Here is a 14,353-nt window from a genome sequence, read left to right on the forward strand (position 1 = left end):
TAAGTCCATCTAAATAACTGGTCACAATCCAGTCCTTCCATGATTTTATGAACCCTAAACAAATTCTACCTGAGGGAAGTATAGTCTCAAAGTGCCATATCCAAGAACTTGAGATTATTTTTGTAGTTCTCTGAACTTCTTCTAAAGCCTCAATGTCACTCACTATGGAGGGGGTTAAAGCTAAAACTAATATTCTAATTGAAACTTACTCATGCTAAATGGTACATTCCATCTTGTAGTGAATAGTGCATTGAAGTCAGCCTACTACACAACATTTCAACTGGAACTTCATGATATAACTCTCCCAATGGTTTAGGAGCAATGCATCAACATAAGAGTTATTTTCAACAGTCTTCAATTCTACTCCTCATAAGGTAAAATAGTGAGCTTGCTGTTACATCTACTCACCTGCTTAACACACTTCTCCAAGATAAATGCCTTTCGCCAAATTAGAGCCCATTTTGTCCATTTATATCTGTTTGCATTTATTTAACCTGTTCTGCTGTTCCAACACCTGCACAAATCTTTGCAAAATCTGAAAACATTACCACAAAACCTTTACCCATGTTTTTAACCAGTTTATAAAGAATTATGACCCTAACACAGATCCCTGCATTAACAGGGTGAATAACCTATTAAGGTAACTTCTGAAATGGTTTCTGGAAATATGAACGGACGGATGATAAACACAGGGTGATTACAACATAAAATAAGGCCACTCAGCCAGTCACGTCCATGCAGAGGATCTCTACAGAAGCAGTTCACCCATTTCTGCATCCATTCCTTTGCCATGTAGCCTTATTTTTCCTTCAGATAATTATCCAATTCTCTCTTGAAACCAATGACTGACCTTCAACATTTTCAAAAAGAACCTTCCTACTCCCTGTGTAAAATGATTTTAAAAAGATAAGCCCTTCCCCCAAATGGGAATAGTTTGCTCCACCTCCCATCTCCTTGCAGACCCCTCATGATTTTGAAAACTTCTATTAAATCTCCTTTAAATCTTCTTCCCAAAGAGAACAGCCCTACAACATATGCAATCTATTTATGTAACTAAAGCTCCAGATCGCAAATCCCTGTGAATCTTTGCTATACCTCATGCAAAGCCTTCACAGACTTGGTAAAGTGCAATGACCAGAACTGGACGCAGAGGTATCTGGACTTGCTTCATCGTCTCTTCATTAACTCTTAGGTGAATATCATGAAATGGCATATTAAGGCAATTTACAATAAAAAAAGTATAGCAGACCAATCAAACTTCACATGAGACGTATCAAAGGATAAAGACTGACTGAATTAAAGTTGCAGGAAACACATAAAAGCAAGCAGAATAAATGGATTCAAGCGACAATTGGAAAAATTCCTATAAAAAAGAGGGGCTTAAGAGATATGAAATGGGGACATTTTAAATTGGAAGAGGAACTGGTGATCTCAATTTAAATTAATGTAATAGGAACCCTTTAATCCTGAAATTCACTTATTCCCAGTACATATTATTGCATTGTTTACACACACAATATCGGAATGGCTTTGAGGCAATTTCAATGTTGTGAAACCTTGGTTAACTTCAGGGCGCTAGAACTTCAGTGTTCTCATTGCCAATTACAAGTCATGATCCCCTGCTGGAAAATGACCCATATAGACAATGAGTGAACACATTGCACTGCAGTGATAAATGTTTGAATAAGGTTACTCATGCTCTGTCCAAAGCTGAAGTGACAAATGGTTGCGGTATAATAGACAATAGAACTGCTGAGGTTTGTCAGTTAAACGAAAGCTTACATTTCTTTGAGAAGAGAAGGGGACAGAAAAAAAAATAGGGTGGATGAATGAAGTATTAGGAAGTGACAGTGGGAATGAAAGCAGCAGTTGGGCAGGAAACGAAAACATCAAAACATATAGGGCAATAAAAGGCAGTAGCAGCAAGAGGCTATGACAATGCTTGCTAGTTACTGAACACATTGAAAATTAGAAGACTTGAAAAATTCTTGACCCAAATGAGATTTATTAAGTGAAAAAAATTCACATTTAAAGCACATGGCACCCCTTCCAAAAGTTTACAGCAATTGGTGTTTAAAGAATTCAGAGGTTTGTTACACAATTTGTCCAATATTCTATTAGTGCAAAGTCTCACAGCACAACAGCCTGAAAATCAAAAACAATGAAAAATCGGAACCTGACTTCTTCAGTACCATTAATATGGTTGATTTCTGGCACAGCTATGCTTAATTCAAGATTTCCTTTGTTGCATTTGTTTTTACAAAGAACATAATGTGTCACACAAGACTTATGTAGTCATTATATAGAGGTACCCTCGACATTCCCATGCAAACAAACAGTCTACTGTGCTTTAGTCAAACACTACCAAACATAAAAATAGATCCACAGCAATATTTCCCAAAATTTACATTTTTTAAAAACATTTTCCATTTATACAAAACACCCCATCGTTGTACATTGTGCATTGTACAATCTGCAACTTTGGAATTTGATATGCATTTTCCTTCTCTACGAGTTGAATCAATCAATTTTTTTTTATATAAAAATGAAGCATAACGGACACACCAAAACTTTTTAGGCTCTGGTGGCTGGTTGATGGAGTTGAGCATGTGTATTCATATGTGCAATTCAAAGGTTGGAATCATTGAAGGCTGATGCACAAAATTACAGACACTTACGTTTTACTCAGTAAGGCAAATATGGCAGAATGATTAAAGGCTTTTAAGCATTTTCGTAAAACAAAACTCCAGTTTTAAGGCAAAAAATTAAATGAAAACACAAAACTTTTAAAAAGTAGTACCATGTGTTAAAACAAGCAGCCCTGCTGGACTTTCCCTCCATGCACCCAGCAGTAAAATAGTACATTCATGTGACTTAAATAAAATGCAAACAAATTCTAGATCAATAAAAATGGCTCCATTTCAGATAGTAACTATAACACAGACCTAAACACTACCACATAGTGAAGCTAAACTAATGCAAGATAGCAGGTTGTCAGCAATCACGCGATGGCGTGCCAGCTCAAGAGGAAACACAATTACCAAAACAGCATTTTCTTTTTCCTTCACATAATGCACATTTGGCAAAATTTCACACAAGTTGTGATCAAGTTCAACATTACCAAACAACAGGGAAGTGACCAAGGCTGTGTGTTAGTGTGATCCAAATTATATACTTTGATGTTTTTCAAAAGGGCGATTAACTTAGAAAATTCTTTTGAAACTTCATATTTGTTAATCCAAACAAATCCCACTCATTTGAGCAAAATTATAGTTAAAATGACTTGTCATATGTAAGTTCTTTTTAATAGTTTACAGCTATGCTCAAGAGACAAAGTGACAAAGGCTCTTGATTGACAGTGGAAGTATGAATTACTAATTAGATCAAATCTAATCTTTAAAATCAAGAAACATGCTAAGAGAACCAATTGCAATTCTCTGGCCAGTTCTCGATTTGTGACACATTATTTGTTGGTTTGCCAAAATATAATTGAACAATAAATGCTTTTTCACAAAGAACATTAAAGTTGTTTGACATTTCATTGACAATTCAAATAATGTAAGCATACATGAAGAATTACATTACAATTAAAAGGGTATCAGGGTTTATTTCCAAGTAAAAATAGGAATCAGAACTACTGCAGAACCACTAAAATCTGGAAAAATGGTTCTAAATACTCCCGTAACAATGTGCAATTATGAAGGAGCATATTGGAAAATTCTGTAATTTGGTTTATGATCAGATATTTTGTTTTGGTCTGACAAAAAGCCAATTGCAATTCAGTTGCTAGAAGAGCGAGGCTTGGAGATCCAACCAACAATGCTTTAAGAACTGCAACCATCATGTGCACTGTAAATTAAGAATTGACTAGGACAACATACTTTTACAGATTTCGCATTTGGCCTTTACTGATGGCATAAATGCTTCCTCATACTTTACAGCTGGGGTTGAATAATAGGCAGAGAAATACAAAATTATAGCCCTCTGAATGTTTTTGTGGTGTTGACTCATGGAATATTTGGTCCATTGAAGGGAATTAGTACCAGCTTGCAGCGGGTTGGGCAACTGTTTAAAATTTGAAGAACCGTACCCTTCTTTAAATCCTTTAAGACAGTAAAATAATTAAAATTTTACTAATGTTGAAACCATGATCAGAAAATGACACAGAATTGGGAACTCCCAGCAGCCTTGCAGCAAGATCAAAATTGAAGCTGCACTCCGTTTCTGATGGCCAATCTATCATCATGCCTCTCCAAACAAAATCTAAAGCTTAAAATGAACTCAATCATTTGGCCTCAGTTACTATTTAATCATGTATCATTACATTACAGTCTCCATTACAAACTATGGACAATTAAAACCAATTCTACTAAGCTCAATCTGTTTGTCAATTCAAAAATATAACCCTGGACTTCATAATGTCTCACTGTAACAAGGTTTGTTTGATTTTTAGAAAATGAGAATTACAAAGCATTAATTTGATGCATGCAACTTACGGATGGTCCATGAACTTATTCCAGTTAAAAGGGTATCTTAAATTCACAGGTATAGTCTAGGTGTCAAAATGAATTGTGAAGAGTTTGGTCAGCATATTGAATTTTGGGCGGGGTAGGGGAAGAGAGAGAGAGAGCGAGAGAGAGAGAGAGCGAGAGAAAGAAAGAAAGAAAGAAAGAAAGAAAGAGCAAACGCGCGCGCTCTGTTGGCCGTAAAAGAATAATAATAATAATCTTTGAAAGAACACTTCTATTTCAGTTATTAGTTGAAGTGAATTACAAGACAAACAGAACTGGAATATTTATTTTGACCTATCTGCTCATACACATGTTCCTGGGCTACCGAGAAATCCTACATAGGACACAGAGACTTTTTTCCTCCCAATTCTGGCTTATAGCCAACCAAAAGAGCTATTGCTCCAATGCCATCAATTAGTTGGCAATTGCAAACTTTTCAGACAACCACGTCTAGCTCAGAAATGCAACAGATTGGTTTATATGCAGGTTTTGTTGCTGAAGAGAGATTCTAAAAGGTGATTAGATTGAAAAAAAAAACATATTTTGGTTAATATTTTCAAGAGCATATGAAGTTGGACTAACAAAATGAAGGATTTGAGAATACTAAAATATGTCATTTAATGACAGGATTTGATATTGAGTGAAGACATCAGGAACACACGCAGAACATGAACTGCCCAAGATAAATTTATGTTAAAAAGAAAAAAATCAATTCAAGTATCCTTTGAAAATACAATGTTCCACAATAAACAGTACATTTATTCAAAAGCATTCTAGTAATTGTTATGAAAAATTCCTTTTACTTTCCTTCATTTTGAATCATGAACCAAATTTGAAAAGGGCCTTTTAAACCAAGGACTGAAAGAGGAATCAAGTAAATTTAAAAACAAAGTTACTGGAACTCATTGAGAGTTGTGTTTTCGCTGTTGAAACAGTTGTGTGTGGAAATGGTGCCTCAGACACCATGGCACTGTGGGTATGCACACAGTGGAGACAGACTGCTGATTGGTTTGTGCAATCGGGACCAGGTGTGGTGGCCAAGAGTCAGCATCATGACAACTCTTGATTAGTTCCTGGGCAGGCGAACAAACAGGATGTGAAGAATACAGTGACAGAAGCCTCCTGACTGTACCAGGGAAACGGTGTCTCTCTCTCTCTCTCTTTCTACAGTGAAGTAATCAAAATCTGGATGATAACTAGTGACCACCTCTCGCCATTTCCTAAAAGCTACTGCTTCTATCAATGACTGAAAAACTGAACAATTGTGTTAACTGGCCGGGGCCTGCAGTCCAGAACTGAAAAATCTTGGGAAAGAATAAAACAACAGGAGATCAGAAAGGTTTCTTTGTTTGTTTGTGTCTGACTATATTTGTGTTTAAGGAGCTAGAATTTCAGCTTGTGGAGTTGTATGATTTGCTTAATTGTGGTTAGAATCAATCTCTTTGTAATAAATAGCAGTCTTTTGTTAGTACAGAAGCCTGGTCAGAGTTTTCTGTTAACCTGACTCCATCAGACAGGTAAATTGGGAATTTAATTTAATCTAATTTAATCTTTAATGTCTGTGACAACACCAAGAGTAGTGGGGGCTGAAGAATTGGTGCACTTTCCCAAGTGACACTGGCAGAAGAATCAGTAGCAAGTTACAGAAAATTTTATTTCTTCTTTAAAAAAAGTGAGTTACCATGATCTGATAGGTGCTACCTGAAAGGATGACAGAAATAGATTCAGGAGTAACTTTCAAAAGGGGATGGGATAAATTGTTAGAGAAAAAGAAATTAATGGACTTCAGGATGAATTGGATAGCCCTTTCAAAGTGCAGCCCCAGGCTCAATGATTTCTTCTGTACAGACTCATTTTAGGATTGTACCCCAGATTCAATCAAGTCAAGTCAGCAACTTGAGATGTTTTTGTGAAACTGAACTTTGTTTGGATATGCATTAACTATATTAAAATATCATAATTTAATAAGCAGACTATATTTGCAACTTTTCTGTTGTTGGAAATGATTCTGTAATTTACACAACTCCCTCTTTCTTTTTTATATTGATTATTTGATCAGTTTGAAGTGAAAAATTGAGACTGTATTAAGTCCAAATAAGGAAGTAGTGAAAATATTAAATGCACTGCCCCACTGAACTACTCAATTTCCATAGAAGATTCTGTTGCATCACGGATCAGATTTTCCCTTTTAGGTACCTAAAACTATTTTTAATTTTGAAGTAAAATCATTTAGCAAATTCAATTGCTGTAATCATTGTAGCAGTTTTAAAATCATTTGTGCAATTTTATTTTATTTCACTAATAATCCTATAGTTTTTAAAACATGATTTAAATCAATATTGATGTCTTGGAAAATCAGATTTAAAATTGAAACCTAATCTTTGTGTATGCAATGCCATCTATAGACCATCAGAAAGAGAAACTGCAGCTGTAACATCCACCAAGCAAATAACCTGAAAATTAAATGGTGCCTGAAGGCGAAGATCACAAGCACAGCTCTGCAAAAGCCTACAGTCAGGAACCAGGACTGCACTATTCATCTTGCAGTCTCACCTAGGTATTACAGCTTACTGCAATAAATTTTAAATTTTGGTCCATATAAAAATAATGTATTGCAACTCAGAAAAGTGCATTTTTAAAAAGGGTTTTTTCTTCCTGCTGCTGAAACATCTTCAAAGAATTCTTGCACCTGCTTGGACGCAGCAAGGTCTTCATGCCAGTACCATCGGTACATCGTCTGAAAAACCATTAATCAATGGTGCATCTTCATCATCGCCTAAAGCAGGAAAAATTTAAAAGTCAACTGTTCAGTGAGTGAAAAACAAATCTATAAGAAACAAAATTAAGAAATCCATTCCTCTATCCCACTCACCAATCATTTGAGTTCTTCAGTGTCAAAGGCCCCTATTCAAACTGTTTAAGCAACCAGTCTCAGCATCATTTTGTACATATTTTGAACACAATGAAGGAATAATAATTTCCCAATCTTATTTTACGGCTGTGGCAGAACTGGGGCAAGGAATGTAGCTGCCAGAATACCAGGCAGATAGGCTGAAACCACTAGATATTCTTTCCCATCAACGTGCAGCTGCCATTTTCTGGCAGTTTAATGTGTGCAGCATGTTGGGGGAAAAAAGTCTGTTGCTGCTTTACAAGACCTTGCTGAGAAAGATTTGGTAATTTACTACTAAACATGTCTGAATAGTTATTGGCTCACCTGTTCAATGGAACTTTACAAGAATGAAAGAACATGAAGTCCCACACTTTAATTCAACCTTTTTTATGGATTCTAATATCCCTCATTAAGATCATGAGAAAAAAAAAAAGAGGGGGGCATGGTGGCTCTGTGACTAGCACTGCTGCCTTGCAGCACCAGGAACCCAGGTTCAATTCCGGCCTCAGAAACCCTGTGCTGTTGTCCCAGGGTTATAGTCTGTTTGGAGTTTGCACATTCTCCTCACGTCTGCACCGGTTTCCTCCAGGTTCTCCAGTTTCCTCCCACAGTCCCAAGATGTGCAGGGTAGGTGGACTAGCCATGCGAAATTGCCCACAGTGTTCAGGGACGTGTAGGCTAGGTGGTTAAGACATGGGAAATACAAAGATAGGGTCTCAGCCTTGAATATACTCAGCTATATACCAGTCAGGCTCTATTCTGTCTGGCACTATATAGTTCTTCCATTATGGTTGTTATGACCCTCTAACAGCATTGTGTGTGTATTTATATTAGATGGTCAGTAACGGTTCAAGAAGGTATCTCACCACTATTTTCTCAAGGGCAATTAAGGATCAGCAGCAAATGCTCAGCTTGCTAATTGTTTTTTGAAATTCACTCATGGGATGAGGGCATCACTGGCTGAGCCCAGCATTTATTGCCCATCCATAGTTGTCCCTTGAGAAGGTGGTGGAGAGCTGCCTTCTTGAATCACTGCAGTCCATGTCCTGTAGTTAGACCCACAATGCCCTTAGGGAGGGAGTTCTGGGATTAAGCCAGCCACAGTAAAAGGAATGGTGATGCAGTTCCAAGTCAGGAATGTGAGTTACACCCGTGTTCTGCGAGAAAATAAAAAAATCTGAACAAAGTGCTTCTCCTTGTCAATTTTAAATGAATGTCCATTCATCCCAAGTTTACAACTCGTCTCTCTGGCTTTTATAACCAAGGATATCAGTCTTTCAGCAGGCAATCTGTTTAATCCTTGCAGCATTTTATGGAATGCTCTCTCATTCTTCTCAACAGGGTAGTACACAGACCCAGTCTATTCATTGGAAAACTAAAATCAGGAATCCAAATGAATTTTTGTTCTACCACCTCAAGGCACAGATAGTCTGACTCCTTAACATTTATGTCAACCAAGAAATGAAACTGGAAAGCTTCTAACGGATTGAGAAATCACCTGGTTTCATGTCAAAATGAATGATATTGTAGAGAATCCAAGAGTTCTGCAAGCAATGGTGTCAAAACCTCTTAATATTCTTTTGCAATAAGTTTATGCTAATCTCAGTACTGACATCTTTAAGTACCACTGACAGTGCAGTATTCACTCAGTGCTGGAAGGAACTTCCAAAACAGATTACGTGCATCCTTAGGAGTAAAGATGGAACCCACAGTACACAGAATCAAAAATGCTAATATTAAACCAAGGCAGGCACAAAAGCAAAGTAAAGCAAACAACAGCACCTTCCACATGCTCTAGGATCCAAAAGTACTTTATAAGCAGTGCCCCAACAATCAGCTCCTCAGAATACCAATGGAAAACATGGAACACATTACCAAAGAGCTTGTATCAGTAGACTTTTGTGCATAGCTGCGATTAGGATGTTTGATGTATGCAATCTACTCGTTTAAACTGGGAAAATCCTTACCTAGCTCATCACCTGAAGAAAACACAGCCGATCCTAGCCGAGAATTATAGTGACTATTGGCAAAAGCTGTAAAACTGTTCTGGAGCCTTCGATGACGAACGTATAACATAATAAAGCCAACACCTAACATCACCAACAACAGGAACATTACTGGTACCACAATAGCCGCTACATCTGTGGATTTGGGATTGTTGGAAGCTGATGGATCTGTAATTTGGGAAGAAAAAAACAAAATAACAAAATGTCATAAATGGTATTCCAATTTAGAGATTCACCTGAAAAGGACTTCAGTTATTTTTTAAAACCAGTCAATAACATGATCCAAATTGGAAGTAAAAATACAGAATACATGTAAAATATGATATTCTACAAATAGTCATCAGGTCAGTCACTAGCTGAAAGCAAAAGGCAAGTTATTACTGACTGGAACTTTGCATTCTTAAAAAAAAAGGATGACACCGAAGAAGTCAGCTTCTCTTTCACCTTCATATTGTCCGAACTGCTAATCAATAGTTCTTCCAAATTTCCTGATATTCAAATTTAGTTTTGTTTAAAACATCATCTGAGTCTATTAAGCAAATGCAGATTACCACCAAAGGGTATTTACATTTTTAAACTGTGGCCTAAAATAAAATTCTACTGTTTCTTCCAAGTGCTGTCTGCTAATTATACTGATGCTCTTGTCCCAGGGTTATAGTATAAACTTGGGAATTATTTTCTAGTTTTGTGTAGTCAACATTCTAAACAAGTTGTTCATAAATCATAAGGAATGAAAATCATAAATGCAAAACACAATTAGTAGGGACTCAAATCAAACATCATTAGATAGTCAACATCACTTGTGGCTTGATAATCCAACTTTGTAGTTCAAAACCACTAACCATTTGCTTTAAATCACATCATTGTGTCAAATCCCTAACACTATCAAACCATTTTAGACAACTGAATGAAAGCAATATGGATACGTCTTGAGGGGCATCACTGGAAATAATGTCAACTTCAGATGAGCCAGAGGACAGTTCTACCCTCCACCCAGGTCACTGAACAACCTGCTGAGTAATATATGTCCTATTTGCATGGTTTCCCAAGGGCTACAGTCATTCATTGAGGTCAGAGGCTCAATAACCAGGGTGATCCAAGCTCCATGCAGGGACAAAAACTGACTTTTCTATCATATGGAAACTCCAACAGTTATTAGAATGTCGGAAACTCTATGTTGTATAATTAGAAAACTGCATTACAGAAGCGCTCAGTAGAGCTATTTTGCTCGATGGAATGTGCTTACGTATAATAATTGGATTTTGTTCTTTATTGTTCACTTTAGTGGGGTGCGGTTTTCAACAGATACGCAACAAATCACAAAAGGTATGAATAATATACAAAATGCGAAGTGAATTTTGGGATGTAGAAATTGCAAAGCTTTCCCAAATAAGAAATGGAATATGTGTGATCCAGCATTAAGCAATTTTGCAAAAACTAGCCAACGTAGATGCAATGAATCTGTCTGTTTAATCAAACATGATACATTTTCTTGCCAGCAAGATTTAACAGATCCTGGGTGAAGTTTAAACAAGGAATGAGTTACACAGTTATGTAGGGAACACTTAATTGAACTAAGATTTGAGGTATGCATTTGTGTCAGTAGTTCAAAATAGATGTGTGAAATGTAACAAACCTAAAATCAAAATGAGTGGTTGACCAGGGAAGGAGGGTGGAAGAGAGAAGGTCAGTGTGGAAATCCTGACAGATATTGATGAATTTAAGACAGAACATTAAGGTTATGACCCAAAACTATCTAGGATCAAAGCAGTAAGGAGTGTAGTTGAGTAAAACTTCTGTCATTTTTAATTTGCTGAAAAGAAAATGAAAATTCCTATAGTCTAAACTAAAATGAGAGATACAATCAAAAACCTCTACTAGGGCTAAAATCCTAATCAACAACCCACAGATGGGGGCAAAGGAACATACTTTGTTACTGTTCTCTCTAAAGGCTCAGTTAATTGTTGCTCAGCATTTGTGTGCTTTTAAGTGGAGAGAAATAAAAAGACAACTTGTTTTTAGAAAGTACACGTTAAAATAAATTCTAAAGTAACCAGATGGGAACATAAAAACTAAATTTCATTCCCTTAAGACTTCTTGTTGAAAATAGATCTAGCAACTAAAAAGATAACTGTAAAACCAGGACATTTCCTTCATGACTACGAGATAGTATTGTACAGCAAAGTCTAGACAGGAGACCATATAAAAGTCTAAGAACACCGATTTAGAGCAAAATGAGATCCAACGTTCATGTGTTAAAGGGCACAAAACACATAGCATTGAAGTAAAAATTCTACACAGAAATAACAATTAAATGTTCTGGTACAAGAACAAAGCAAATACTGTCAAATGCTCAAGTATCCAAATGCATACTTGGCTGGGTGTAGGAAAATACAGCATCATAGCCAAGTATTATTTTAAATGCATATTAGACTCTTGCCTTCTAGGCTAACTGAGAATTAGTTTAATGCTGTATACTTGGGTTCAGTGGTTTAGTTATCAAATTTTCATGACCTCACCATTTCCAAGTTCATCGTACAGCAGGGAAGCAGGTTCACCACAAATCTGCCCATTGTACAAACATCTGGCTTGCACTGTGAATGTGTAGTTATGGCCAGGCTTCAGATCAGAGATCTCAAAGATGTTTTCCGTTGTATTCCCAAGGCATATTGTTGTATTAGTCACATGATCAAACATGTGGATTTCATATCCCTGGAGGTCAAACAAAGGACAAAGTATTAAGTTATGTGTTTTCTCTCATTCTCTCAGTGCCATCCTTCAAGAGATTTTGCAGGTTCACGTGGCAATCAACAGATTTCCTACCCAAAGCGCAGAAGCAAAGGCTTTTGTAAATCTGCAGACTATCAAAAACGTTGAACAGGAGCAGACAAAAATTGTGAAGTGAAATTTAGTGCTTTGTCACCCAAGGTAAACACCTTTAAAAACACTATGATAGTGCAGATGGGAAACAGAACAAAAAGGCTCTTTTCTGTTCCCCATGTAGAATGTCTGTCTCAGACATAGGAAAGCTCAGATTTAGGATAGAGACTACAACGATGCAGATTCATTCAACCTATATTTGTGATGAAACTCCATTTTTGAGCACCAATTTTAGCCATTCCTGTGATTTTTAAGAAAAACAAACATTATGAGAAATCATACAAACATAACCAATTTAACTATATTACGGGCACATATATACAAGCCAAATAAAGTACGAGCAAAACATTTAGAAACACAGATTAGATCAGTGCCAATACAGATACTGTTTTGCAACAGATAACTGTTATTCAATAGCTCAAAAGGCTGATTGCCCAGAATGGATTATAATAAGAAAATGTAGGATTGGTCCTGCTTTCCATAAATTAGAGAACATTTACTATTCATGTGCAGTCAAACTACTTTCATTCTCTAAATGAAAAGTGCCTATGATAATATTTTAGGTACTTCAGAAAAGATAAAATCAAACTGGGAACCAACAAAAAAAAGCAAAGAACAGGTACAAGACTGACATTCCAACAATTTTTATTCACTGCATTGGCTAATCAGCTTAGCAGCTCTCCTGGGTTTGAGAAAACAAATTTATTTTAAACTTATACCCTTTTTTCTTCTCTCCCCTACTAAAAAAAATTATTTGGGTAAGTTTCTCAGTAACTGAAAAACAGATCATTCATGAATCGCTTCACTGTTTTTATGTCAGATTTAACCCTTTTAGATGATCACCAGTCAACAGGAAGAGGAATAGTAGATTCTTCAATTAGCTGTGATACACTCCTCACATTCATTCACTGCATTAGCATCAATGAAAGCAGGGAGAAGCAGCCCTTAAAAAGATAATCTATTTTGGAAACTCATTAAATCTTCTAAAATATAAAATATCTCAATGACCTCATGGGAGCTATAAACCAGAAACACTTCTTTACAAAGCTTTTATTTAGTCATCCAGCATATTACTGTTTACAAAAGAGTAATTAAGTGTGCTGAATTCCATTCAATCATTGTAAAGAAGAAATGCCCTTGAGAGAATGGTTATTCTGCAACACGGATGCAAGAGTCTGACTCATCCTATACTATATGTAATTCACTGATTCATGCAGAGCTGTTAACACTGGGGAATGTTAGCAAGAAGATTTATAGCTAAGAGAGTGAGACAGATCACAGGTCCATTAAAATAAATGGCACTCTGATTTAAAGAGTGAGGGATCTCAAAATGTGCTGCTTGCAAACAGACAAGTATCACTGCAGACGAATGCAACTTTTCGGTGGAAAATATTGACATAGGACTGTTGCTTTAATATAAAACTTAGGCACTCTTGAAGACAAAAATAAAAGCACCAACTTTGAGAATTTGAAGATAACAGATAACAGAAAAATATGTTTTTGAAAAAGGCTTCAGATTCAAATACAGCATTGTTCAATTTTACTGGAACTTCCTCATTGCAACACTATGGCTAGGCTGTAGTATCAGTATCATTAGAATACTGAAATCAGACTTCAAATGATGGAAAGAAAAACAAACAAACAACAGGGAGCAGAATCAAGGGGAAGCATGTTTAAAAAGAAGCTCGTGAATATGTAAATAGGTGCAAGAAAGTGCTCCAATCTGGAAATAGTTTTGAATGGTATTTAGGACACAAAGTAGATTTCATTTTTTAAAAAATATTTAGTGCTGCAAACCAATGTTATTCACTAACAGTACATCCTTCTTTCATTCTATGTTTTAAAAATTCAATTCTCGTTGTGGAGAATATTTCCATGAAATGTTATTATTTTATAAAAGGCAGCCATTCAGCCTATCTGAAAGAGTTATCCACTTTGTCAATTTCCATTTTCATGTTTCACATGCTTTAAATATTCCTTTTTTTTTCCAAATTTTAACTACTTCATTCATTGCATTTGATAGGAAACATTTCCAGAAGCAGTCATTAAGACATTATTAAAAC

General features: G+C 36.2%; 1 protein-coding gene across 2 annotated transcripts in view; it reads right to left on the reverse strand.

Annotated features, from left to right (window-relative positions):
* Positions 1-5,215: 5,215 nt before the first annotated feature.
* Positions 5,216-14,353, reverse strand: part of sorl1 (sortilin-related receptor, L(DLR class) A repeats containing) — a 189,525-nt gene continuing 180,387 nt past the window's right edge. For both annotated transcript variants that reach the window (XM_043676455.1, XM_043676454.1), the window contains exons 46-48: positions 11,930-12,122; positions 9,372-9,578; positions 5,216-7,287 (exon numbers count right to left, since the gene is read on the reverse strand). In XM_043676455.1, coding sequence (XP_043532390.1) covers positions 7,223-7,287; positions 9,372-9,578; positions 11,930-12,122 — 465 coding nt within the window. In that variant the 3' untranslated portion in view covers positions 5,216-7,222. The remainder of the gene's footprint in view (positions 7,288-9,371; positions 9,579-11,929; positions 12,123-14,353) is intronic.

The sequence above is a fragment of the Chiloscyllium plagiosum genome, chromosome 35 (assembly GCF_004010195.1).
Source record: "Chiloscyllium plagiosum isolate BGI_BamShark_2017 chromosome 35, ASM401019v2, whole genome shotgun sequence".
NCBI lineage: Eukaryota > Metazoa > Chordata > Chondrichthyes > Orectolobiformes > Hemiscylliidae > Chiloscyllium > Chiloscyllium plagiosum.